Here is a 24,767-nt window from a genome sequence, read left to right on the forward strand (position 1 = left end):
TACTAGCAAAATAGTAATTACAAATCTAATCAAATGCATTTCGAAATCAGTTCCAATGAAAGGTTAACAATCTGTCCTTTCAAGAGGGGCTAGAGAGTTTGGGTCTGTGTATCCCTTGGAGTTTGAAAGGATGAGGGTTGATCGTTTTAAAGCACAGAAGATCCTAATTGGGCTTCATGAAAGATTCTGAGTGGACTTTGTGGGGTGGATGTTAAAATCTTTTCTGTTGTGGAATGGTCACATGAACAAGGAGACATTACTGAAAAATAAGTGGCCAGTCACTTAAAACTGAGTTGCGTAATTATTTCTTCTCGTCAAAGCTAGTCAATCTCTGGAATTCTCTGCCATATATGGTGTTGGAGACCAGATCATTAGACATATTTAAGGATGAAATAGATAAATATTTGAAAGATCAGTAAATGGAGGGTTATAGGGAAGTGGCACAGAATAGAAGCCGAGGTCAGTATAGATCAATCACAATCACATCGAATGACAGGGAAAGCTTAAGGGCTTGGTTGATGGCACCTATTAGTAACTTCTTGTTATCTGGTGTTCTTTATATAAAATGCTACATGGTTATGAGTGTTTAAATTAACTCAGATTTTTCATAAAGATGCATGGAATTAACTCACTGATTTATCATTTCTTCATTGCTGGATGTATTTCTATCTAAAACTGTTCATATTCTGAGAGAAATTTGGTAGTGGGTACAAGTCAATGAATAAACTTTCTTATGAGGAAAAAGCAAGGGTGAATTACATAACAAGGTGTGGATTAAGATTAACATTGCATCGGACATACTGCTGCTCGCAAAGAGATGACATTTTTATACTCACTGTTTCAATTTATTTCTGATTTATTCCAACTAAAACACTTTCATGATATGCAAATGATGGGGTGGTGTCAGCTGGGGGTGTGCACGAATTTTCTCTTTTCCTACCAGTGCTTACAGCTGCTCTTGGCGCTCCTGTATCATGTGCAAGTACCCATTATCTATATAGAGTACTGATAGCTACTCCTCGCAATTGTGAGCAATCAAATTCAAAGCTGTCTTCACCTGACTTATACTCATTTACAGTTAGGGTGACTGCATCGCAATCAGGAACCACGGGCAATTTTCTTCTCTCTGGTTAAAGATGTCCATTTCACTTTAGGCATCCCTGTTCCCATGCCATCCAAGCTGAAGTGACAGAATTCTCAGTAATCTAGCTGTTTTCTGATTCTAACCACATCCAATATTACCCCTATTTAATTTCAAATCACTGGCATTCAGTTTTATTTCACCTTTGATAATTGATCTGTTTAATATGTTGCATGGTGTTATTTTCTTCAAACCAACAAAATTATTATGGTTTCTGTTTAAAGATAAAAATATGATAAAAGGCAAAAACATTGCAAAAATTATGCCATAATATTTAATGCAAGATAATGTGGCATTGAAGTTAACATGATAGAAACTATTCTTTTTATTTATGGCAATTAGCCACTGAAGTTAACAGGATGGAAGAGATTTTTTTTTGTTTGAAGAGTAGAGATTTTAGAGTTATGTTGGATTTCAGTCATTAGAAAGGATCTGAAATATGCTTATCACATTTATTAATTCTAAAGTACTTTCCTATCACAGCCAGAGGATCTCAATGACGTTTAGTTGGAATCTGAAAGAAGCAACATTCAGCCAGCAGAAGAATAGAGCAAGAATCTGACATCTTCACTGAACGTTTTCTCAAGTAATCGAAAAAGCCAAAGATGGAAAATATGAAGAAAACCCATAAGGGAATAACTTAAGACAAGAATATTCATAATGACAAGAAGCAATAGCTCTTTAATTTGACATTCTTTGGGATGTTGCTCTTTTGAAAGCAAAGCAATAACAGTTTTAATCCTGTCATACATGGTTCTTTAGAAACCGATTGAACAGAATATCCAAAGGAATATATATATTGCATAAACCAAACAGCTGAAAGACTCCAGCAAGTCAAGCAGCATCTGTGGAGGCAGAGAGATAGTCAACAAATCCCACAACATTAACTACCCTTTTTCTACCACAAATTCTGCTTGAGCTACTGAGCTCTTTCAGCAGTTTCTCACTCCAGAATCCAACATTTACAGTCTTTTCTGTCTCCATGGAAAGCATATTACATATTATCAGGAGATGGGGGGGGGGGTTAAAGTTTTGCACTGGTGCTAAAGGCAAATTCTTGCTCCACAGTCCCAATAGAAAGTAATAATGAAAATATTTCACTCAAATCACTATTTCCTGAAACTATTTTTAAGAAGGTCATGAACTTACTATCCAATACATATCCAATAGAGTTGCACCCCAACCCACCAGACTTAATAATAGTTTCTCTTGGACTATTTTTATTGTTTTCCTTCTGGAGTGACTATAAGGGTAAACTATTTTTGATTCCTGGATCTAGTTATTTACAATATCTAAGGTCAGGACATGGAACAGGCAATTCAGCCATGAATGTCTGTGCGAGAGGAGTCTCCAATTCATTAATGTCCAAAACTATAGCCTTGTATAATATTTGAGCTTTGTTTATTACATTCTGCTTCATCAGCAGGACACTGGCAGAAGATGCAGAAATGGATATTATGATGAATATATTAACCTTAGATTGTGAATTCTATTTTAGTGTTTACAAAACTTAAAATGTGGTTTCCATACTAAAGCCTTCAATTGAAGATATAACTTTGCTTGAACTTTCCAGTCTGAAAATAACAAAATAATAATGTTTATAACCTGAGCTTTTAAATTCGCCCCTAACTTTTAAGTATGCACAGCCCCATTTATTGTCTAAGTCTGTCAGCTGACTCTGCTGATAATGCTGTTGTAGCATATGAAGTGAGGTGCACCTGATAACCCAAGTGAAAATAATCCTAGCTCAACCTGCCAAATTATATAGGAGCCACCATCTCAACGAAGCTTTGCGTAGTGTCATTATCTCCTTTCCTATTTCTGGAGGTAGCAAAAGGTGAAAGCAATGTGCTGCCTTCAGCTTCAAAGCAGCATGAAGGAGCGGGTATCAAATCTGTCCTTGATCACTAGTGCTAAACTCTTGATATAGTAGCCAGTGGCTGCACAGTGTGGTTCAGTTCCAAATTCAGTTCCACTAAAGTCTGAAGGACTGACTTGCAAAAGTGGAATACAAAACATGGACACTACCATACTGTATGTTTAGTATCAGCAATCAAGGATAAATTCCTAACCAACTCATAAAGGCTCCTCAAGTAATTAAACTGAATTGCATAAACGTCTCATAAAGTTATTTAAATTAATCTAAAAAATAAAGCTAGAATTATCTTGCTACAAGAATTAGAAATATTATCTTCAGAATTAAGAAGAAACTGTATTTAGTTTATAAATTTTGGCCCTCTTCTTCAACCACTATACCCAGATTAAGACTGTGAAACTCATCTGGGACTGAGAATTGCCAACATATTCTGAGTGGACAGGGATTCCTGGGACAAGAAAGGTGGGATGATTTGATGACAGATTCTAAGAGGAAAGTGAGGTGTGTTAGTTGGGGAGTGAACAGTTGACAGTTGTACCAATGCTTTGCACCCTCACATTATAAAATTAAAATGAGTCAAAGCCAGCAAGGTGATGCCAGCTGAGGGTTTTCTCATTCTAACTGGGAGATAAAGATTGCACTACACCATAGCATAAAAACATACAGAGTTGTCATTAAGCAGGTGTGAACCCAAAAACTATTTTGCATCAATTAGCTATCATGTCTGAAAACAAATTACAGTAATACTTTTAAAAGATTGTAATTTGTGAATGGAATTTTTATGTCTCTGCTAGTAACAAATTTTGGGCTTTTTAAAGTCCAGAACAATAGCCTTATTTTTTCCTAGGAAACACCATCACATAAACCTTCAAGTGTCACTTTAAAACTATATACATAATGATAGTGGCCATCTGGGCTAGGTTACAAATGACCGAGTAAATGGAGTCTTAAAATACAAAAAAAAGATCACTTAGAAAGACATCCTCCATTATGATTCATAATGCAGAAAGTGCTACATCAAGATTTCTTCATAATACAATAATCTATAATTTAACATTACTAGTGGAAAATGTAACTATCATTGGTTATTAATAAAATAGAGAATCAAATTCTCCTATGAGCTTGATCATAAAATAAAACCAAATTTTTTTAGGAAAGGGTAGCTCTCATTGGATGCTTTCACTAACTTATCATAAAACATTTATATGATTTTTTTCCTGAACATAATCCTGCTCATTTTTATTAATCATTTGATTGTAGATAATTTTACAGTGCTATGCCACAATAATTTGATCCACTTATCTTTAAGTTTTGTTGGCCGTGTGTTCAATTGCCTACTTAAAAGATGAAAGAAGAAGTAATATCTTAAGGAATTTTCATTGCATGGAGTCATGCAGCTTTTTAAACTCCAATTAAATATGTTACCCTCTATTACTGGCCATGGCATGACCATTAGATCAGAAGTCAGATATCTAAAGGATATGTAATGAAGAGTTAATTTCTGCATCTTCAAATACTAAACTTTGAACCACAGTCAACCAATAAATTGCTCCTTAGACAATGCAGGAAACTTGTAGGAATCTCAAACTATACCAGCCCCACAAAATCCTACAGATTGGCTTATAATGCAGCATCAAATGAATTCTCACAATCAAAATTGATTGTCTATTTATTATTGATTATTTTTGGAAAACTAATAATGTAGTTTTAATAGCAAGTTATATAATGAATTGAAACTTATAACTTTAACTGACAAAGCACTGATAAAGTACAAAATATTCGCTTAATTATTACTGACCTTGGTGGGAGAGTGAAATTTTGACATTGCCTGATACTGACTGTTTAGTTGTAGTGCTTAATTTAAAAAGTAATTCTTTGAAGAGACCTATTACTTGGAAATGTCCTCTGAAAGCATTGTGAACTCAAAAACTTTGGAACCAGCAGATGGAATATTAGGTTTCTGCGGACAGACAATGTCGATGATACAATATTTCCTAATATAACTTGGATATTTTATCTTCACGGCCCATTTATGAAGTCTGTTTTTAAAGTATGTTACGCTCAATATTTGATTGCTAAATCAAAATTCACAATGTGTTTCACAATAATTATTTAATGGCATCAGGGTATTTTGGGAACCTTTTGATTTGTGTCCTTTGTGATTTTTTTTTCAGTTTCTTCTGTTATTTTCTTTTTTGTCCAATAAAATGAATGAGCAAGTGCAACCTATGGCCTTTTATACACAAACACATTCTCTTCATTGTTAGAATTCAAAATACCGTATGAAAATAAAACAGGTAAATTATATGCTAAGGGCAGAACATTACAGATACTGGAAATTGGAATTTTTAAACAAAAACAGAATATACTGAAAATACACTACAGTGCAGAGAGCATTAGTGGAGAAAAACAATCCACCCACCCGAATCTATTCATGTTGCTAAGTAGGTTTGCAACATGGCTGCTTAGAGAAAAAAGATCTTCCCCTAAAACATCATTATGATTCCAGTGAGGAATCCAAGTGACACAGCTGAAAGTATTTTTATTAAAGCAACATCCTCAAGAAAACTGATCTAGTATGCTATGTGTTTCAAGTGTATCAACTTATCTTGAAGGACTCCAGAATGGTGATACTTAGGCCTAGTTTATTGCACCAGAGATAGTGAAGCATATTTGAACAAGGAGGAGGAGGAGTGAAATTATGTATACAATGTCAGTGAACCATATAAATCATCTCACTGACACTTGCATGACAAATTTTCTTTGGTTTCCATTATACCACCAACAAACAAGAACTTAAAACCATCATATCTATACACTTAGTGTACACCTGCCCATTAATGCAAATATCTGTTCAGTCAATCGAGTGACAGCAACTCAATGCATAAAAGCATGTAGGCATGGTCAAGAGGTTCAGTTGTTGTTTAGGCCAAACATCAGAATGGGGAAGAAATGTGATCTAAGTGACCTTGAGCATGAAGTGATTGTTAGTGCCAAATGGGGTGGTTTGAGTATCACAGAAACTGCTGATCTCCTGGGATTTTAACACACGACAATCTCTAGAGTTTACAGAGAATGGTGCAAAAAGCCAAATAAAAAACATCCAGCGAGCAGCAGTTCTACGGACAAAATATCTTGTTAATGAGAGCAGTAAGAGGAAAACATCCAGATTGCTTCAAGAAACACAATAGAATCTATGTGTTCAGTTTTTCACTATTGTGTTTCTTTATACTTACTGTGAATGCTAGCAAGAAAATAAATCTCAGGTTAGTATATGCTAACATATATTTACGTTGATAATGAATTTACTTTGAACTTTGAATTTTGAGCTGGCAGGAAGGTAACAGTAACTCAAATAACCAGGTGTAATTTAACAGTTGTGTGCAGAAGAGTATCTCTGAACACACAACACGTCAAACAGCAACAGAAGACCTCAAGAGTACACTCAGTGACCACTTTATTAGGTACAAGAAGTGTCTAATGAAGTGACCACTGACTGTAGTTTGGCATCTGTATATCAACTCACCATTCCTTCTGTTAAACTGCCATTTGCCAGCCACTAAACAAAAATGTTCCAGATCAAAATTGATGGTGTATATCTTCTTGCATGCCATTGGTGCTGCACTCATCAGGGTGAGGGGAATTATCCAGTCGGATTCCTAGTCTGTGTCCTGTTGGCGGTGGGAAGACGTTGGGGTTTTAGGTATTGAGCAGTCACTACAGAATAACAATCATTTGGTCCATTCTTCTAACTACAGTATGTATCCAGTTAACATTCTGGTCATTAAGGCCTTCAGGATACTATATCTGCATCCTATATTGGTCATGCCATTGAGTATCAAGGGGACACAGTTCAGTACTTTCTAGTTGAAGAAGGCCATTGACTATCACTTGTGGGGCATGAGCGTTGCTCACCACATATAAACGGAAGCTTACAGGTTACCTAAGCTGTTGCATCTGGCCCAGACTATACTATTATCTGTATGGTTAGAATTCATCCGAGCACAGTGTGAATCTCGGCAAATGTCTCCTATTCTGACATCATGATAACAGAAGATCTTTGACAATAAAGATGCCTAGGCATATGGCACTCCCTGAGGAACTTCTGCAACAATATGCATGTATAACAATCATTATTTAAATCTGTCATAATATATTCATGTATGTCACCCATAATGCATAATATAACAGTAGCCGACATGAAACATTGAATGTGACATGGTTAATCCAAAATAATATTTAGATATGATAATTATGATTTGCAAAATGTGAGTCTGAAATCATAATTTATCAGCTGCATATCTGCAATTGTCACAATGTTCAAAGTGTAAGATAAAGATATTCAACGTGTAACTTATTTATGAACATGTTTTATATTATCTTTGTGTACATGACAATCACAGCACATTTGATATGTGTTGTAGAGAGCGAATATATGTGAGTGTTAGGAAGAGAGACATCCATAATATGTAACATTTGGGAATGTTAAATCAACTTGACTTCAAAAGAATAAATCTTGGTACAGTCAAAATAAATCTTCAATATTTGTTCTAGCTGTAAAGCTGGATTTGCCCACAGGCATGTTTAGACTTTAAACATATTCAAACACGACCTCTGCCTTGTGCCATCTTCTTATTTTCTCCATTTTGTTTTCTCAGTTTCTTAGATATATAGGCATAAATATTACTTATGATGTACCAAAATCCTAAAATAAAACCTGAGGCCTGTCAATGAGAATGTAATTTGATCACAGTTGCATGTGTCTTGCAGAAGTACATTAATCTCTCTCCATAATGAGGCCATTCTACGTACATAATTTGACAGACTGTATTGCTTGAAGCATTTGAAGTGCCTCAGGCATTTAGGTATCAGAATATCAAGTGTCACTGGGACATGATAGGTCTGTTGATTGTTCCCAACAATTTTTCTGGACTACTCTCATTGGGGATTTAGGTTTCTCTACACGATTTAAGTACTGAAAACAAGAGAAAGGTAAAGGAAAAGCATGTTAGTCATATCATGTGAATACTTCCTACCTTACATCACATTTGGGTGATTAGAGAAGCCACTTCTCTGTGGGCAATGCATCAGAGAACTTCAGTAGATGGCAGGTACATCAAGTGTAGAGTTGGCCTTGGTCTCAACGCTAGAAGATACAGAACAGAAATAGGTTTGTGCCTCACCAATTAGTTTACATCCAATCTGCACTTTGTTTTTGTAACCCATAACACTCTTGCCAAGCACTGATGAATCAACAAGTGGTCAGTGAGTAATAATCACCAATTTAACAGCCACAACGCTTCACTGCATTGATATAGCAATCTATTTGCCATTGTACTGAAACCAATGCTTTGCTATTACAGAGAAGCTGCTATTTACATTTTCCTAGAAGATATTTCCATTTCTACTGGCTATTCACCATATCCACACCAGTTCCAAATGTAGTTGCTGAATACTCATGCCCTTTAAACTCAACTTCCATTGCACTGATCAATTTTTGAAATGTGGTTATCTGTATCTAAGAGAAGCACATTGAAATAAGATCAGAGACTTCCAAACTTTAAAACAGTATTTTAATAAGAATGAGTATCAAACGAAATGCTAATAAAACAACATCTGGTGAATGCGGGTCATTATTGTAAACTAGCCCATGTTAATGATATGCTACTTGACAAGTCTGAATATGTATGTAAGTAAAATTGTATTTCACATAGTCTATGTACACCAAGCCAATTATGTTCTTCAGCTAGTGGAATAATATTGATTAAATATGAAAGTAGATTGCAATAAATTGAAAGGTTCTCCTGACTAACCTGGACTGAAATTGCTAATAACATATGTTATATTATATGTTATATATGTTATAAATTGAAAGGTTCTCCTGACTAACCTGAACTGAAATTGCTAATAACATATATTATATCTGTCACATGAAAATGAATGCACAAACATAATGCCAGTAATAGGAGAGCAATGTCAAAATATGAAACAGGGGTTTGAACATACTCCAAACTTTTGAATATTGGATTACTTCACATTTTCAAGTAACCAATTCAGCATCGGATCAGCCTGCAGAGCAAAAATTCTTTTGACCCAGCATTGTGAGCTAGCCTCAAATTAGCCCTACTTGTGGCGGTCACTTTAAGTTCCTGTTCTAACTATTTTGGTGGACTGGGTAACTTAGGCTTTTGTAAAACTGCTAATAAGTGTACTTACCATTATTTCATACTCATAAGGTAAGGAAAGATTCTGGAAACAATGTTTCAAACAGTGTCAGGAGATCACAAACTCATTGCTAAACATGTTACTCAGCAGCAGGGAATGCAGAGCAGAGCTCAGGTCACGTTACAGTACGTACAGGGGAGCAAACATAACTGGCAGAAAAAAATGCTGATGTGCGCGCCTTGATGTGGGGTTTTGACCTAAAATAGCACCAATTCCCTTCCTCCCACAGCACACCTCGACCCCCTGTGATCTCCCGACGGATTGTTAAGACACTATAACCAACCGTTCATGGAGATTGCTCCAAAATTTTTCCAACAACTAAAATTCTAGCAATCCTAAATTTTAATTTCTCAACACTCTGGCATTGATAAGGCTACTAAACTTAAATGTTCCTTCAGTCGCAGTGTTAACGTTATTGGAGTAGATAATCTGCTCCTAGAGTACCATTATTACATACTCTTCTCACCAGAAATCTGGTGCTGGTGTGGTGGAGGGCAGCAGTAGCATCCTTTGCCCCATTACCTGTCCTGTCAGCTGCCCTTGTATCAGTCAGCTCTGCAACAGACTCAGAAGTTTGCTGAGCCTGAATCAAGTAAGCCTTGCAAAAGTGGAATTGTGTCAAATGAAATGAGCAACAGAAGAAAGGTACATTGAGCTCCTGCTATGTAATTAAGTGATTTTAAATTATTTTCATTGTCTTTAAGTGTATATGTTACTTCAGATTTTAGATTTTAAAAATAACAATTTTACTCTGCTTAAAATTGTGTTTTCTTTTTATCAGGGTTGTGAATATGAAAGACTTCCACGATGACTCAAGAGAACAGACATAGGCTCTAAGTAAGTTTCCAATAAGTTTTCTTTCTGTTAGTACATAGGAAGTGCACTGAGAATGGGTCTAGAGTTAGTGGTATGTTCCTTGTGTGAGATGTGGGAACTCTGGGAGACCTCCAGTCTCCCTGATAACTACATCTGCTCAAAGTACACCGAGCTGCAGCTCCTTAGAGACCGTGTTAAAGAATTGGAGCTACAGCTTGTTGACCTGTGATTCGTATGGAAGAATGAGGAGGTGATAGATGGGAGCTACAGGGAGATAGTCACCCTTAAGTTGAAGGAGGCAGGTACCTGGGTGACTGTCGGGAGAGGGTAGGGGAATGGACAGCCAGTGCAGAGTCCCCCTGTGGCTGATTCACTCAATATATACTATATATACAGTGTATACTGTTGGTGGGGAATACCAGGGAGAGGCTGCGGCAAGCAGGTCACTGGCACTGAGTCTGGCTCTGTGGCTCAGAACGGAACTGGGAGAAGATGTGATCTGTAGTGATAGTGGGTTCATCGGTTGTTTAAGAAAGCCTCTAAGAATAAGCCAGAAATTATAGACCAGTGAGCCTGATATCAGTCATGGGAAAGTTATTGGAAGGTAGTCTAGGGGACTAGATATACAGTAGAAATATTTGGATAGACAGGGACTGGCTTTGTGTGAGGTAAGTCATGTCTAACCAGTTTTTCAAGGATGTTATCAGGAAAGTTGATGAAGGTAAGGCAGTGTTGTCAACATGGACTTTAGCAATGCCTTTAACAAGACCTTGCATGGGAGGTTGGTCAAGGAGGTTCAGTAGCTTGGCATTCAGGATGAGGTAGTAAATTGGATTAGACATTTGCTTCACAGAGGAAGCCAAAGAATGGTAGCAGATGGTTGCCTCGCTGACTGGAGGCCTGTGACAAGTGGAGTGCCACAGGGATAGGTGCTGGGTCTGTTGTTGTTTGTCATCTATATCAACCATCTGGATGATAATGTGGTTAACTGGATCAGCAAATTTGTGGATGACACCAACACTGGGGTGTAGTGGACAGTGAGGAAGACTATCAAAGCTTGCAACGGAATCTGGACCAGCTGGAAAAATGGGCTGAAAAATAGAAGGTAGTATTTAATGCAGACAAGTGTGAGGTATTGCACTTTGGGAGGACCAACCAGGGTAGGCACTGAGGAGTGCTGTAGAGTAAAGGGATATGGGAATACAGGGCCATAATTCATTGAAAAGCGTCATCAAGGTAGATAAAGAAAGCTTTTGGCACATTGTTTTCATACATCAATATATTGAATACAGGAGTTGGAATGTTATGTTGATGTTGTATAAAAGGTTGGTGAGGCCTAATTTGGGATATTGTGTGAAGATTCGGTCACCTACCTGCAGAAAAGATGTAAATAAGATTGAAATAGTACAGAGAAAACTTACAACAATGTTATCGAGTCTGGAGGACCTGAATTATAAGTAAAGTTTGAATAGTTTAGAACTTCATCCCCTAGAATGTAGAAGATTAAGGGTAGATTGATAGAGGTATACTAAACTATCAGGGGTATAAATAAGGTAAATGCAAGCAGGCTACAGTTAGAGGTCGTGGTTAAGGGTGAAAGGTGAAACATTTAAAGGGAACATGAGAAGAAACTTCTTCACTCAGAGGGTAGTGAGAGTGTGGAACAAGCTGCCAGTGGAAGTGGTGGTTGTGATTTTGATTTCAACATTTAAGGGAAGTTTGGATAGGTACATGGATGAGAGGGGTACGGAGGGTTGTGGTCCAAGTGCAGGTTAATGGAAGTAAGTAGTTAAAATGGTTTGATGTGAATTAGATAGACCATAGGACCTGTTTCAGTGCTGACTCTCTGACTCACAGAGCACTGACAGATTTTGATGGCCAGTGAACCCGGAAGGGTCAAAGTCAAAGTAAAATCTATGATCAAAGTACATAAATGTTACCACTCACTACTTTCAGACCCATTTTCTTGCAGGCTTTTACAAGAAAACAAAGAAATACAATAAAATATATGAAAAACTATACAGAAACAAATACTGACAACCAACCAGTGTAAAATAAGATAAATTGTGCAGATAAAAAAGAAGGTACTGAGAACATGAAGTGTAGAGTCCTCGAAAGTAAGTCTGTAGGTTCAATTGTGTTGACTTAAGTTACCCAGGCCGGTTCAGGAGCCCGAAGGTTGGAGGATAATAACTGTTTCTGAAACTGGTGGCGTGGGACCTAACACTAAACATAAACACAAGAAGTTCTGCAGAGTTTTTGTCATCTTTGTCCTTCCTTTCCAGTCCTGAAGAAGGATCTCAGCCCAAAACATCGACTGTTTATTCATTTCCATAGATGTTGCCTGACCTGCTGGGTTCCTTTCTTTCTTTCTTTCTTTTAATCTTTTTATTAACTTTCAAGTTCATAAACATAATAACAATACTGATACAAAGAGAATGGAATTACCTTATTGTTATTAAACATATACAAAAAAAGACTACAAATAGTACAAGTGTAGTAGATTTCCAAACTCTTGACATAGTTAATCATGGGAAAAAAATAAAAAGAAAAGGATATTACAAAGAAACACCCCCTACCCAAAAAAAAACAAACCTGACCTGCTGAGTTCCTCCAGCATTTTGTGTGTGCTGCTCTGGATTTCCAGCATCTGCAGAATCTCTTGCGTTTAGATTCTGCAGATACTGTAAATCCAGGTTACCACACATAAAATGCTGGAGGAACTCAGCAGGTCAGGCAAGACCTATGAAAAGGAATAAAGTGTAAATGTTTCAGGTCAAGGTCCTGAAGAGATCTCTTGGCCAAGAACTTCAACTGTTTTTTTTTCCATTTCCAGAGATGCTGCCTGGCCTGCTGAGTTCGTCCAGCATTTTGTGTGGGACCTAAGGCTTCTGTAACTCATGTCCAATGGTAGCATTGAGAAGACAGCATGGACTGTACAGTAGTAGTTTAGCCTGCTGCAGAGTCATTCTGTGTTCAAGAGGAGGCTCTGAGCTCTGGCATAGTTCCTGTGCTGTTCTCTGGCATGTTGAAGTCCTATGATCTGGGGCCCGGGAAGAGCACTGTCCCTGGAGGGGCACTGTCAGAATTGGAAGGCTAGGCAAAAAAGAAAATCTGCCCCATTATTTTTAGATTTCCTTCCCAATTGGATGAATTAATGATGGTGACCGCACAACTTGCTTTCAAATTGTGGAGTTGAAATTGAGTATGAGATTCAGCGGTTTCTAGAGTTGGCGTCACAATAACACTGAGGCAAAATGTGCCTTCATGCTGTAGTCCCGGGATCAGGGAGTTGTAGGTGTCGGGCTATAGAAGGAAGAAGCCATCAACACCTTGAGCTGTCCCAAAACTGAGCAGCAGGAGGCAGTCACCCGCACATAGATCCAGTGCTACAAGAGAAGGCTTTCACCTGCCGTGACAGCAATATGCAACAACACTCCTCTTCTTCCTCATCTGAATGAGCTTTGTGCTCCCTGACTTGTGAGACAATCCCTCAGAAGCTGAATAACCATGTGCAGAACTCACGGCCATTGCCATACTGGAGACCCAGGCTCATTCAGAATGCAGGACATTCCCATTTCAGAGTACCTAAAATGAATGCTTAGTATGTCAACAGTTCATTCCATTAAATATTTTTTGATAAATTACTTTGGTTCTGTTATTGTTCTAGACAGAATGGACGACCTGTGCCTTTTACTCAGGGCAGCAATAGTTAATATGATAGAGCTTAATTTTAAAATGATTTGAGGAAAGTATAGAGGGGATGACAGAAGTACGTTTTTGACACAGAGAGTTTGTGGAAAGCACAGCTAGGCGAGATAGTAGAGGCAGGTGCATTAGGGACATTTAAGAGGCACTGGACGAAAGGAAAATGGTAGGCCTCATGGAAGGGAGGACACGAGGACCAGCAAATCCCTGATCCTGTTCAATGGCTGTATATTTGATGAGCAATAGTTAATATCTAACTACAGAACTCAAGGCAGAAGAACCCAGCAATCCCCCTGTATCTGTCTCATTGACTGCAGGAGCCGCAGTGCAGTGGATGTGGAGAGGATGTTTCCTAAGGGAGTGGGAGTGTCTAAGACCAGAGGGCACAGCCTCAAAATAGACAGGTGTCCTTTGAGAATGGAGATGAGGAGGAATTTCTTCAGCCAGACAGTGGTGAATCTGTGGAATTCAATGCCACAGGCTGCTGTGGAGGCCAAGTCTTTATGTATATTTAAGGCAGATGTTGATTGGTTGGGGCATGAAGGGATTTCGGGGAGAAGACAGGAGATTGGGGCTGAGAGGAAAAATGGATCGGCCATGATGAAATGGCGGAGCAGACTCAATGGACCAAATGGCCTAATTCTGCTCCTTTATCTCACTGTGGGAATTTGTTCTAAACCATGTTCCCCTTATTCGTAGATGTTCTCCATGAATGTTATCATGTATGCCTCTGTCAAGCTAATATCGTACAGAATTCAGCTACGATTTTGTAAAATATACTCCCTAGCTGAACAGAGGGTTTGTTGTCGGGCAGTGAGATCAGTGTGTAGCATACAGTGCATGAACACATTGCAGACCCAGTGAAACTTCCATGATTGAACTAATTGGATATGCTGTGTGTGCCTTTGGAAGTGGGGGGGGGGCTACTTATCAGTGGAAGTTGGCACAAGTAACAGAGCAGGAAATTTTCTGCTGCTAATGCATCTGCATGGCAGCCTGATCAACCACTTAAAGTTGAATGATGGAACATAAACATCAGGGTTCCTGGCTAGTAAGAAAGTCATCTCTTGGCACAAAAGGAAAAGTGTTGATAGAGGAAAAGAATCTTGTGCCAAATGATGAGACAGGACAAAACAGAGAACCTCTGTCACTTTGTAACAGGGAGGTGTTACTGGCTGAGATATGTTTTGGAGTGACAGCTCACTTTACCACCCCAGACATTCAAGCCACAAGACAGTTACAGCCAGTAATCTAGATGATCCTTACAATGCAAATGAGGGCATTATTTCACCCATCATGCCTTTAATGACTCTCAGAGTATTCCCGAGTCCCATTCCCCCAATTGTCTTCTCAAACCTACACTCCCTCATGAACATTAATTCTGCCCTCATTCTCTAACAACACCAGTGAGTGGCTATTTCACCTATCGGCACATCTTTAAGATACACTTGATGGAAGCATATCATAACTTGATACAAAGAGCACCTGTGGATTGCTGGAGCTGGACACAGCAGCACCATTGGAAGGATGCGGCTGTAAAGAAATGAAGAGACATTGCACCAAAGTGCTACCTGAATTGGACAACTTTACCAGATTGTTCACCACTTCTGCATTTGTGAAGCATTGTGCCAATATTTTAACATGGTTGTCCTTGGAATCTGGTCACAATACCTAAATAGTTTAAATCCCAGCTGCAGCCACAAGTCAAGCTTAATTCAATACAAATATTTCAAGCTTTGATGCACCTAAGGGAGAAGATATTTTTGACTACATGCAGACTGTGATTAGTTCAGTTACTTGTGTGACAGCCAATTATTTTCAGATGTGGTCAATGTATGCTCAAATGTAAAATGCACTAATAATTCTAGAACTGTAAAATACCGCAGTGAAAACATAAAAAGCAAAAAATGGAAAGTGAATTAATGTTTCAGGTCTATGCCCTTTCATCAGAGCAGTCCTGATGGTTTTATAATGATTACTACATGACTTGCAAGAGTACATAGACAAGAGCAAGATATTTTAATAATGAGTGATGGAAAATCTTGCTTTAACCAAGATGTGCATGAGAACCTATGGCACAGTTTGTCAGCATTCCTGTAGGAAAACAGCGTTCTGCATTTTCAAAGTCTGGAGATAAAAAATGGCATCAAATTTGAAGAAATGACAGTCATGCGATGTTGGATTGAATGAAAACTCATATTTTACAGGACGTGATTCCTGTAAGTATCCATGCATTCAGCAAAAGCCAGCTGAAAAAAAAAAGGGCTGTTGGACCTTTTCAAAAAACTCAGCTGTTTGCACAATCTCGGTACTAGAGGTTACGATGATGCGTTTAGAAGAAGCAACTTTTGAAAGTTATGAAAGTGAGTGTTGCACACTGACACTGAATATATGCTTTCCTGTATATACAACTGTGTATATACAGGCAAGCATGTGTCATGAGATATAATGAAGTGACTGATGAAGAAGATGTGCTCCCACATCTTTCTCAAATTATGAAGGCAGAAGTCCACTTCAAAAATAACGGTTGAAGCACAAATTTTAGTGGGATGTGAGCAAATATTATTAGCACTACAGTGATTGTCAGACCTTACACAGGCATGAAAGTTTTATTGGAATGCATGACTGCTCTGAAACGTATGTAGAGTTGATATTCTTGGCAATAAAGAGGATGTTTGTACATTGCAGATTGGATATGGATTGCAGGAGAGGAGAACGTTGTGATGATGCATCAATTCTCCAGAGCCAGATGTCAAGCAGAGCTAAATAAATCAAAGATGTTGATCCAAAACTGCTTCAGATGTTATGGACCAGAGCTTGAAACTTATTCTGAGAGAAATTAGTAACAAGTGGGTCTTGGTTCGAAGTGCTTTGATCTTGCTTCATGATCATTGTGAAATTATCAATTCATTGCCTTTTGAGAACATCTAAGGATTCTTCTCCTCCCCTTTGATGGATGTTGTGGGCTAAAGGCTTTCTGTCCATCTCACTATGCTGCAAGGTGCCGGGCAATTGAATCAGCAACTATCAGTTAGAAAGCCATTTCTGACACTTTGGAGATATTAATTGTTGCTGAAAGTAGTGCTGAAACAGTGAAGAAAGCACTTAGGTTTCAAGCCACAGTGACATGCATTGACCTGCTTCGTAGGTTTGAAACTGCCTATTAGGATCTTCTTAGCAGCTGAAAATATGGCAAGGCTGCTTCAGTCAAAAGTTTTCAGAGATTATTGTGCACACATCTGATCAAAATTAGGAGAGATTGTGAAAAAAAGTCACAACAGCCTTGAGAATGCATAGCACCTTTAAAATAAAACCATAAGAATTATGCCAACTCTTCTAAGTGGGTCCTTTTGCCTTTACAGTGGTGGAGATGTGAAGAATGCTTTAGGACTGTAAAATCTAATTTTTTGAGCTGACTGTCTTGCTCACAACTCAACTAGCCATAGATTTGTATAAAAGCAAAGACTGCTGTAAATACTCAGCAGGTCAGTCAGCAGCTAATGATCCAGGCCTAGAAAAGAAAGAAAAAAAATCAAAAACCAAAGCCCAATGTAAACATGATGAACAACACCTCATCACCTGGACAACATGCAGCTTTTTGGACACAATATAAATTTCTCCTACTTTAAGTACCTCATTCTGGTAAGTATAAGAGACTACTATGATTTCCTAAAGAGAAAGGAAACCAGAACTCTCTGGTCGACAGTGTACTCTGCAATGATCTCTTTAATATAACTGTTATCACAAAATATTGATGTGTATTTAATGCATTGTCTCTTAAAATCACCAACAACAGTGGTTTACATTTTACAAGAACTGAATCAAATAAATAAGTTTTAATTTATAAATGTAATCCACCTACTGATCTCAGTGTCTGCAATAAACTGTAAGGAGCCGATATATATATGTATATATGTCTTCATAATCTAGTCTATATCGCTAGCATTGCTGAAAAGTTCAGGTTTGCCCAGCATCAATCATGATCCATGTTCAGACTTCTGTATTCACAGCTCTACTGACACCCCCCTGCAACAGTTAATTTTCAAGGTGGGCATTAAAATGTTTAACTTCAAAACATTCAAAGATAAGATTATAATGTGATGCAAATTGGCACTCTTGAAAATGCCACTTTGCAGCTGCCTGACATACTGCACATTCAAGTTACATTTTGGAAGAACTCCTGAAAAAGTATTAAATCATTTGTCTTTAGTGTATTTGTCAGTCAGCTTGGGTCTAGGCTCCTGAGCTGCTCAACTACTTTCATAGAATACATATCCAAAACTGTAGGTTGGTAATAACAGTACAATCCGTCAGGTTTACCAGTGATACTTAGAAATAATTGAATTGCACCTGTAGTTACCAAAACATAATGATAATTTGCAAACAAAGTATAATTTTGAGTATATTAAATCATACCACCTTCATTTATTCCAAATGTAAACTGATATATTTTTATAATATAGTATAGAAATGCATCTTTAAAATTATCAGAATCTATTTTTCAATTTTGATGGCCTTATGAAAATATGTTAACATTCAGTCCTGTGCACCTGCACATAAAGCCAGGACCTATCTAAAACTTGTCATTTAAAGAGCTTCGAGAATCCATCCTTTACTACCTGATAGGAATGGTGTTGAAGACTCATGTTCAGATTCAAGTCCAACTTTTGTTTTGCCAATTACACCATTTTTGTTCAATTTCATTTAGTGATACATTGCAGAGTAGACCCTACAACCCACACCACCCCCAGAAAACCCGACAAACCCGATTAAACTCTAACCTGATATCAGGATAATTTACAATGACCAATTAACCTACCCACTATGACTTTGGACTATGGAAGGTAACCGGAGCACCCAGGGAAAAACCCACACATTCCACAGGGAGGACGTACAGAGACTCCCCACACAAAGGCACCAGAATTGAATTCCAAACTCCAGAATGGCCTGAACTGTAAAATGGGGTACCATGGCATCCATTTTACACACTGCTTCAATAGAATGTCAAATTGGATAAGAAGTAGAGGAGATATTCATAATTGTCTCTAGCTGAAGGTTAACCTTGAAACTAAAAGTAAAAGTGGTTGAAAACTATTGAGAAGGTATATAGAGTGTGGCTGACTATGTCAACATTATTTGCTGGTCCACACACTACATCTCATTTTCACCATTACTTTATTGTCGCCAAACAATTGATACTAGAGCGTACAATCATCACAGCGATATTTGAATCTGCGCTTCGCGCTCCCTGGAGTACAAATCGATAGTAAATATTAAAAATTCAAATTATATATCATAACTAGAAAATAGAAAAGGGAAAGTAAGGTAGTGCAAAAAAGCCGAGACGCAGGTCCGGATATTTGGAGGGTACGGCCTAGATCTGGGTCAGGATCCGTTTAGCAGTCTTATCACAGTTGGAAAGAAGCTGTTCCCAAATCTGACCGTACGAGTCATCAAGCTCCTGAACCTTCTCCCAGAGGGAAGAGGGACGAAAAGTATGTTGGCTGGGTGGGTCGTGTCCTTGATTATCCTGGCAGCACGGCTCCGACAGCGTGCGGTGTAAAGTGAGTCCAAGGACGGAAGATTGGTTTGTGTGATGTGCTGCGCCGTGTTCACGATCTTCTGCAGCTTCTTCCGGTCTTGGACAGGACAACTTCCATACCAGGTTGTGATGCACTCTAGATGAATGCTTTCTACGGTGCATCTATAAGAATTCATGAAGGTTTTAGGGGACAGGCCAAATTTCTTTCTCAGGAAGTAAAGGCACTGGTGGGCCTTCTTGGCAGTGGACTCTGCTTGGTTGGACCAAGTCAGGTCATTTGTGATATTGACCCCAAGGAACTTAAAGCTTTTGAGCTGTTCCACTTGCGTACTACCGATGTAAATTGGGTCGTGCGGTCCTTCTGAAGTCAACAACCATTTCCTTCGTCTTGCTGACATTGAGGGATAGGTTATTGTCTTCGCACCATGCCACCTGGTTCTTAATTTTCTCTCTGTACTCAAACTCATCATTACCATTACACTACTTGATAAGGAAATTGCAGAAAAAAAACCCAGTTTGGCTTTGGACAGATCCTGATCAGATAAGCAGTTGCATAGGACTGAATAGTAATATATTCCTGTGCAAGTATGGTGTGGAAGTCTGCAAAACCGACTGCATTTTGGGACATTGACTCTCGCTTATTGGTCCTCATCTTTCACTGATGTATATTTGGAGCATGTGAGACATTCCCTCAGAAGACATAGATTGCCATTGGCAAATACTAGTCATGCAGTCAGAAAAACATTTCAACACTTTTGACTTTAACATTGGTCCACAGGTTTCCTGTAACTTGGCACCGAATGCAAAGCCAACACACAGCAGCAATTCGTGACCTGAGTCAACTTTAGGAAAACTTGCTAATATATACAGAACCTTTGTTATCTAGTATGGTGTAGGACTAGTGTATTCCCCTGCCCACTGATGCTTACAATAGACCAATAACTGAATTACCACCTGCGCTACAGAAGTTCTGATCAGGAATTTTCTAAATATTAAAAGTCCCATTCCTTCTTCTGTGACGAAGTATCTTTACCTGAGATAAACTTACTGTTACAATGTGAAAGTTTGCACAAATGATCCCCTTGCCTTTCTTCCAGTCCTTCAGTATAATGAGCCAGTGTGACTCCACCAATGACCTGATCAAGTACACCTCCTAATGACTGATCAACTCACCTTTCCCCTACTACTGTGCCCTCATAACCAGGAGGCCTCAATTTTGAAGTAAACTAATTTTTTTAACTATTAGCAGCTGAAATTGTAACTTTCCATTTGATCCAACATTGAGCTTGACCCTCCTTCTATCTCACACAACTTGAGCAAGCAGGACTTGCGGCTTTTCTCTCTTCACTTATCTGGCATCTTCATCAGCTGTTTGTTGCAAGCTTAATATATCACAAAATAAGATTCTGAATTACCTTCCAGATGGTCAAATACAATTTAAACAGTTATGTTGGAGTTATATTTATAATGATTTTTCACTTCAAGCAGGATGGTAATTTCAATAAAGGATCCTGTCTCAATGACTACCAGCCAGTAGTTCCAAAACCAAAAACAATTAAATGACTGCATTGATGCAAAAACATGCATCAGTGTATTTATTTTTCTAGGCATCTGAGAAAATTGGCATGTTCTTGAAGATTATCTCGAAGTACAGATACACTATAGAAAGCATCCTGCATCTTAGCCTAGTATTGCAACTGCTCTGGAGTGACAGGGCCTACAGAGACTGGGAAGCATAGCTCAGTCCATCATAGCCTCAGCACTTCCTTCCATCCACCTGATCTTCACAGTGCATTACTTAAGGAAGTTAGGTGTAACATCAAGGATGGCATCCTACATCTCCACTCCGTTTTCTCTCTACTACCTTTTGGGAGAAGGTTCAGGACCTTGAAAGCCTGGATGTCCACACTTAAGAATAGCTTCTTCCCCACTGGTAACAGACATCTAAACCAATCACCTGCTACAAAACTCCTTCCTCGGAGCTGTCACATTCTTGGGCTCTTAATTCTCCCTTTTTCAGGTATTCTGTTATTGTCACTTCAGTATTTCTTTTTGCACTACTTCATTTTGCCCGACCACCCACTGCAGCACCCTGCAGTTGTGCACCATCCTGCTTCTAGACCTTGCCTTGGATGTCAAGGAGGCAAATAGCCTCTGACAACCAAGTCCATCTCCTGGGCTTCATGTGTGGCTTAGCTACTAAGCCTGTTGGAACCATTTCTACTGACAGGAGAAAGGGCAAAGACACCTTAAAACCAGGTGCTCCGGGCAGATGGGGCTCTCCAGTAATGGTTGGTGTCTCATCCAGGAGAAGGAAAACTCTGATCTCAAATCTCCGCTGCCTTGCCACTCATGGGAAAGGCTTCAGGAGTAAACCCTGAGAGAAAAATCTGGGGTCCCTAAGACAGTTCAATGCTGACTGGCAATTCCTGTGACGCTACTGGTACCAAACTGTATTGGTCTCTGCCATTCCTTTGGGTTCATCACATACATGAAGAGAGGGAGCTTGCTCTCCATATCATACTGCCCAGACTTGATTATGTAGATCATCCATGGTTGCCCCAGACTGACAGAGGCCTCACTCACTCACTCACTCACTCACTCACTCATGCCAGCAAGTAATTTCATTGCAACCTGGTGTATTTGATAATAAAACAAAATAAATCACATTATAATTCCATATATACAGCAGGGTAGCATTTCAGGGTAAAAATACAAACTTAGAAATTTCTACATGAATTCTATTGCTGAAGTATGTGAAGTACATAGAGATATGAAATGCAGCATTCAGATACATGGTGGAAACCCAGTGTAATATTTGTTGGTTAACTTAAATGATCTTCATCATCTTTTTTTTCAACTGTACACTCCTATATCATACTATCCTCTACTATACAGTTTAATGTTGGTACAGTTAACCACCCTTCCTGAAATATGACTTATACATGGCGAAGGATTTGTTTACCACTCTTTTGCTGAGAGGTTACGTGTTACATTTTGGAAGTTACTTTCTATGTATCAGGCTGTGTATTGCCTTAAAGTGGGGCTTTGGTGAAGACTGAGATGTCAGCAGCAACACGGCAACAATTTCTGCAAACAGCTAGTCACGAGCACAGAGCTGTACAACAGAGAGAAAATCAACTGAGGGACAACCAACAAAGAGGTGACTGTGCCAATAAAAGGTGACAATGCCAACAAAACAAAGTTCAAAGGCTTGGTTTCCTTGGCAACAATGTCTTCTGAAGGTTCAAAATATCACATCCCGTTTTTAAAAAGCCTTTGTTGCTTCTAGACCTTGCAATAGATGTCAAGGAGGCAATTTTTAGCATCTATAATCCACCTTAGTTCTATGATAGATATGTCCGAACCATCCACACTTAAATGCAGCATATAGGTCACTAATAACTTCTATGTCACTGATAAAGCCAGTTAGAATGAAACGATGTTTTGTTTGGCTTTGTGGTACTGACTGGATTCCATAGATGAACAATGCCTTTCATGTCACTCCAGCTAGAACATTTGACAATCATTACTTCTTCCATTAATTTTCAGAAGGTGCAAGCCTGTGCAAACAGTTGGGCAGTTGACAAAGCTCTTTCAATTTATACCAAGATCTGATTCCCAAATTTCTTCAGACTCAGAAATGGGATTGGGAAATGGTTGTTAGGAAAATAGGGATACCCATGGCCTCAGTGTCATCAGGTATCCAGTCATCCAAGCCCAATATCACCACAATAAGCACCATATAAATCACCTGATGCATCAATATTTATGCTCAGATAATGCTTCAGAAATACTTTGGGTACTCTTTGGTACAATCCAGCCTGGATCTTCACAATGGTCATAGTTTACAGCACAACATCGTGAGGCAGAGATTATTGTAATTGGCCCGTGTGTGTGTGTGCATGCGCACAATGTTGGCACCAAAAGTGAGGCAGCACTTGCGGACTGCCCAACACAGCTTTTGCTGATTTAGTTTGACACAAACGCTTCACTGGATGTTTCAATATTTGGATGTGCACGTGACAAATAAAGCTAATTTTTAGATGTATGGAGCCACTCAGAGATCTGGTCAAGAAAGATATAAATTGATGGTTGTTGAATGTTTATGAGCAAGTGATCAAGGAGACAGTTACAGCTAAGTCTGTGTTATGATACCTTGGAAGATTAAATGACACCATTGGCAAATGGTTTTGGAACAACAAGCTTGCAGTAGGGGGGGTTGGCAGCAGACTTCAATAAATACAAATTATGAAGAAACTACTTACTGTTGTCTTTGAACTGGAGAAGTTTCACCTGTATACATACAGAGGTATTACTGTATATTGTATATGTGTTAGTGAATGCACACCACTCACAGTCACTCTGTTGAACGCTAAAGACGACGAAAATCCCTGTGAGAGCACAGACAATCAGCATGAGGCTTTGCTCCTGTCACCCAGTCACCCAGTATTTCCTCTTCACAAGTGAAGATCCATTGACCGAGAGGCTGTGGGCCGTGGTGGAGACTCCGCACGATAGGGTGCTGCCCTCTCTCAACCTCTTCTCAGCTGAGCACAGTTGCTGACCCTGAGGACAATCAGTGAAATAGAGAATCATTGATCATGTTTCTCATGTTTCTCAGAGGCCCCAGCACCACATCCAGGTAGATGTGAGTGGAAGGTAGTTTCAACTCTCAATTCTCTGTCAGCCAAATCCACGTCTGCCAATTTGCATATTTCGATTGGCACTTTTGATACTGGAGTTGAAATCACTTCACATTGGATGACCTCTCACCCACTGGCAGTGACTTGAAGTAAAATGATAAGGAGGAGCCAAAACTAAAAAGCCAGTGCCATAGGTATACTTGCTTCCAGGTATCGGGCTCTCATCACAAGTTAAAATCATTTTAATGGTTTACATAAAAGTTTATGAATGATTGGCTTGGGTAAATGCATCCTCAAATTACTGCCACAACAGTTATGTCCCTCAAGTTACATCTGAATGCTGACTCCTCCAACTTTGGGTAAACATATGAATATGGGAAATGGTTGATCATTGAGGACTGAACCAGCCAAAGAGCTAGTTCAGGTTTGATGAGCTGAATAGCTTCCAGTCCTCTCTCATCCTGTAGTTCCATGATAATTTAGGTTGAATAACGCCAGATAGTATCTCCTCGATCTCATCAGGAGGCACAGTTTTTCTTGTACCATAATTCAGGCAACACACCCGAAACATTGCACTGGAAATGCAAAGCAACCATCACTTCATACTCTTAACTGGAAATTTCTATTCAGAAGACACACCCGAAGATGTCAGAAATGTACAAATGAAAGATGACCAAAGAGAAGATAGAAATGCTTCCAATAGAAGGATCTATTAAGGACATAATAAAACAAGATCAAAGCATGAGTGCTCAGTGAAATTCGACAACAGAAGTGGCTAAATAGATCAAGTCTCTTTTGTTGTTGGTAAGGTAA

The 24,767-nt window shown here is 38.8% G+C and overlaps 1 protein-coding gene and 1 long non-coding RNA gene across 3 annotated transcripts in view; one reads left to right on the forward strand and one right to left on the reverse strand.

The window, feature by feature from the left end:
* The window catches only part of LOC134349540 (PC3-like endoprotease variant B), a 797,797-nt gene extending 781,252 nt beyond the window's left edge, over positions 1 to 16,545 (forward strand). Inside the window, exons 20-21 of one of the 2 annotated variants that reach the window (XM_063054023.1) lie at positions 10,024 to 10,079; positions 16,455 to 16,545. In XM_063054023.1, the coding sequence (XP_062910093.1) occupies positions 10,024 to 10,053 (30 nt within the window). In that variant the 3' untranslated portion in view covers positions 10,054 to 10,079; positions 16,455 to 16,545. Of the gene's footprint in view, positions 1 to 1,624; positions 5,536 to 10,023; positions 10,080 to 16,454 lie in introns of those variants that run through there. The other variant, XM_063054024.1, reaches the window with a different exon arrangement.
* The window catches only part of LOC134349544 (uncharacterized), an 89,679-nt gene that overhangs the window by 35,350 nt on the left and 29,562 nt on the right, over positions 1 to 24,767 (reverse strand). The window contains exon 2 of the long non-coding RNA XR_010018704.1: positions 8,054 to 8,163. This is a non-coding gene — a long non-coding RNA (uncharacterized LOC134349544). The remainder of the gene's footprint in view (positions 1 to 8,053; positions 8,164 to 24,767) is intronic.

The sequence above is a fragment of the Mobula hypostoma genome, chromosome 7 (genome assembly GCF_963921235.1).
Source record: "Mobula hypostoma chromosome 7, sMobHyp1.1, whole genome shotgun sequence".
In the NCBI taxonomy this organism is placed as follows: Eukaryota; Metazoa; Chordata; class Chondrichthyes; order Myliobatiformes; family Myliobatidae; genus Mobula; species Mobula hypostoma.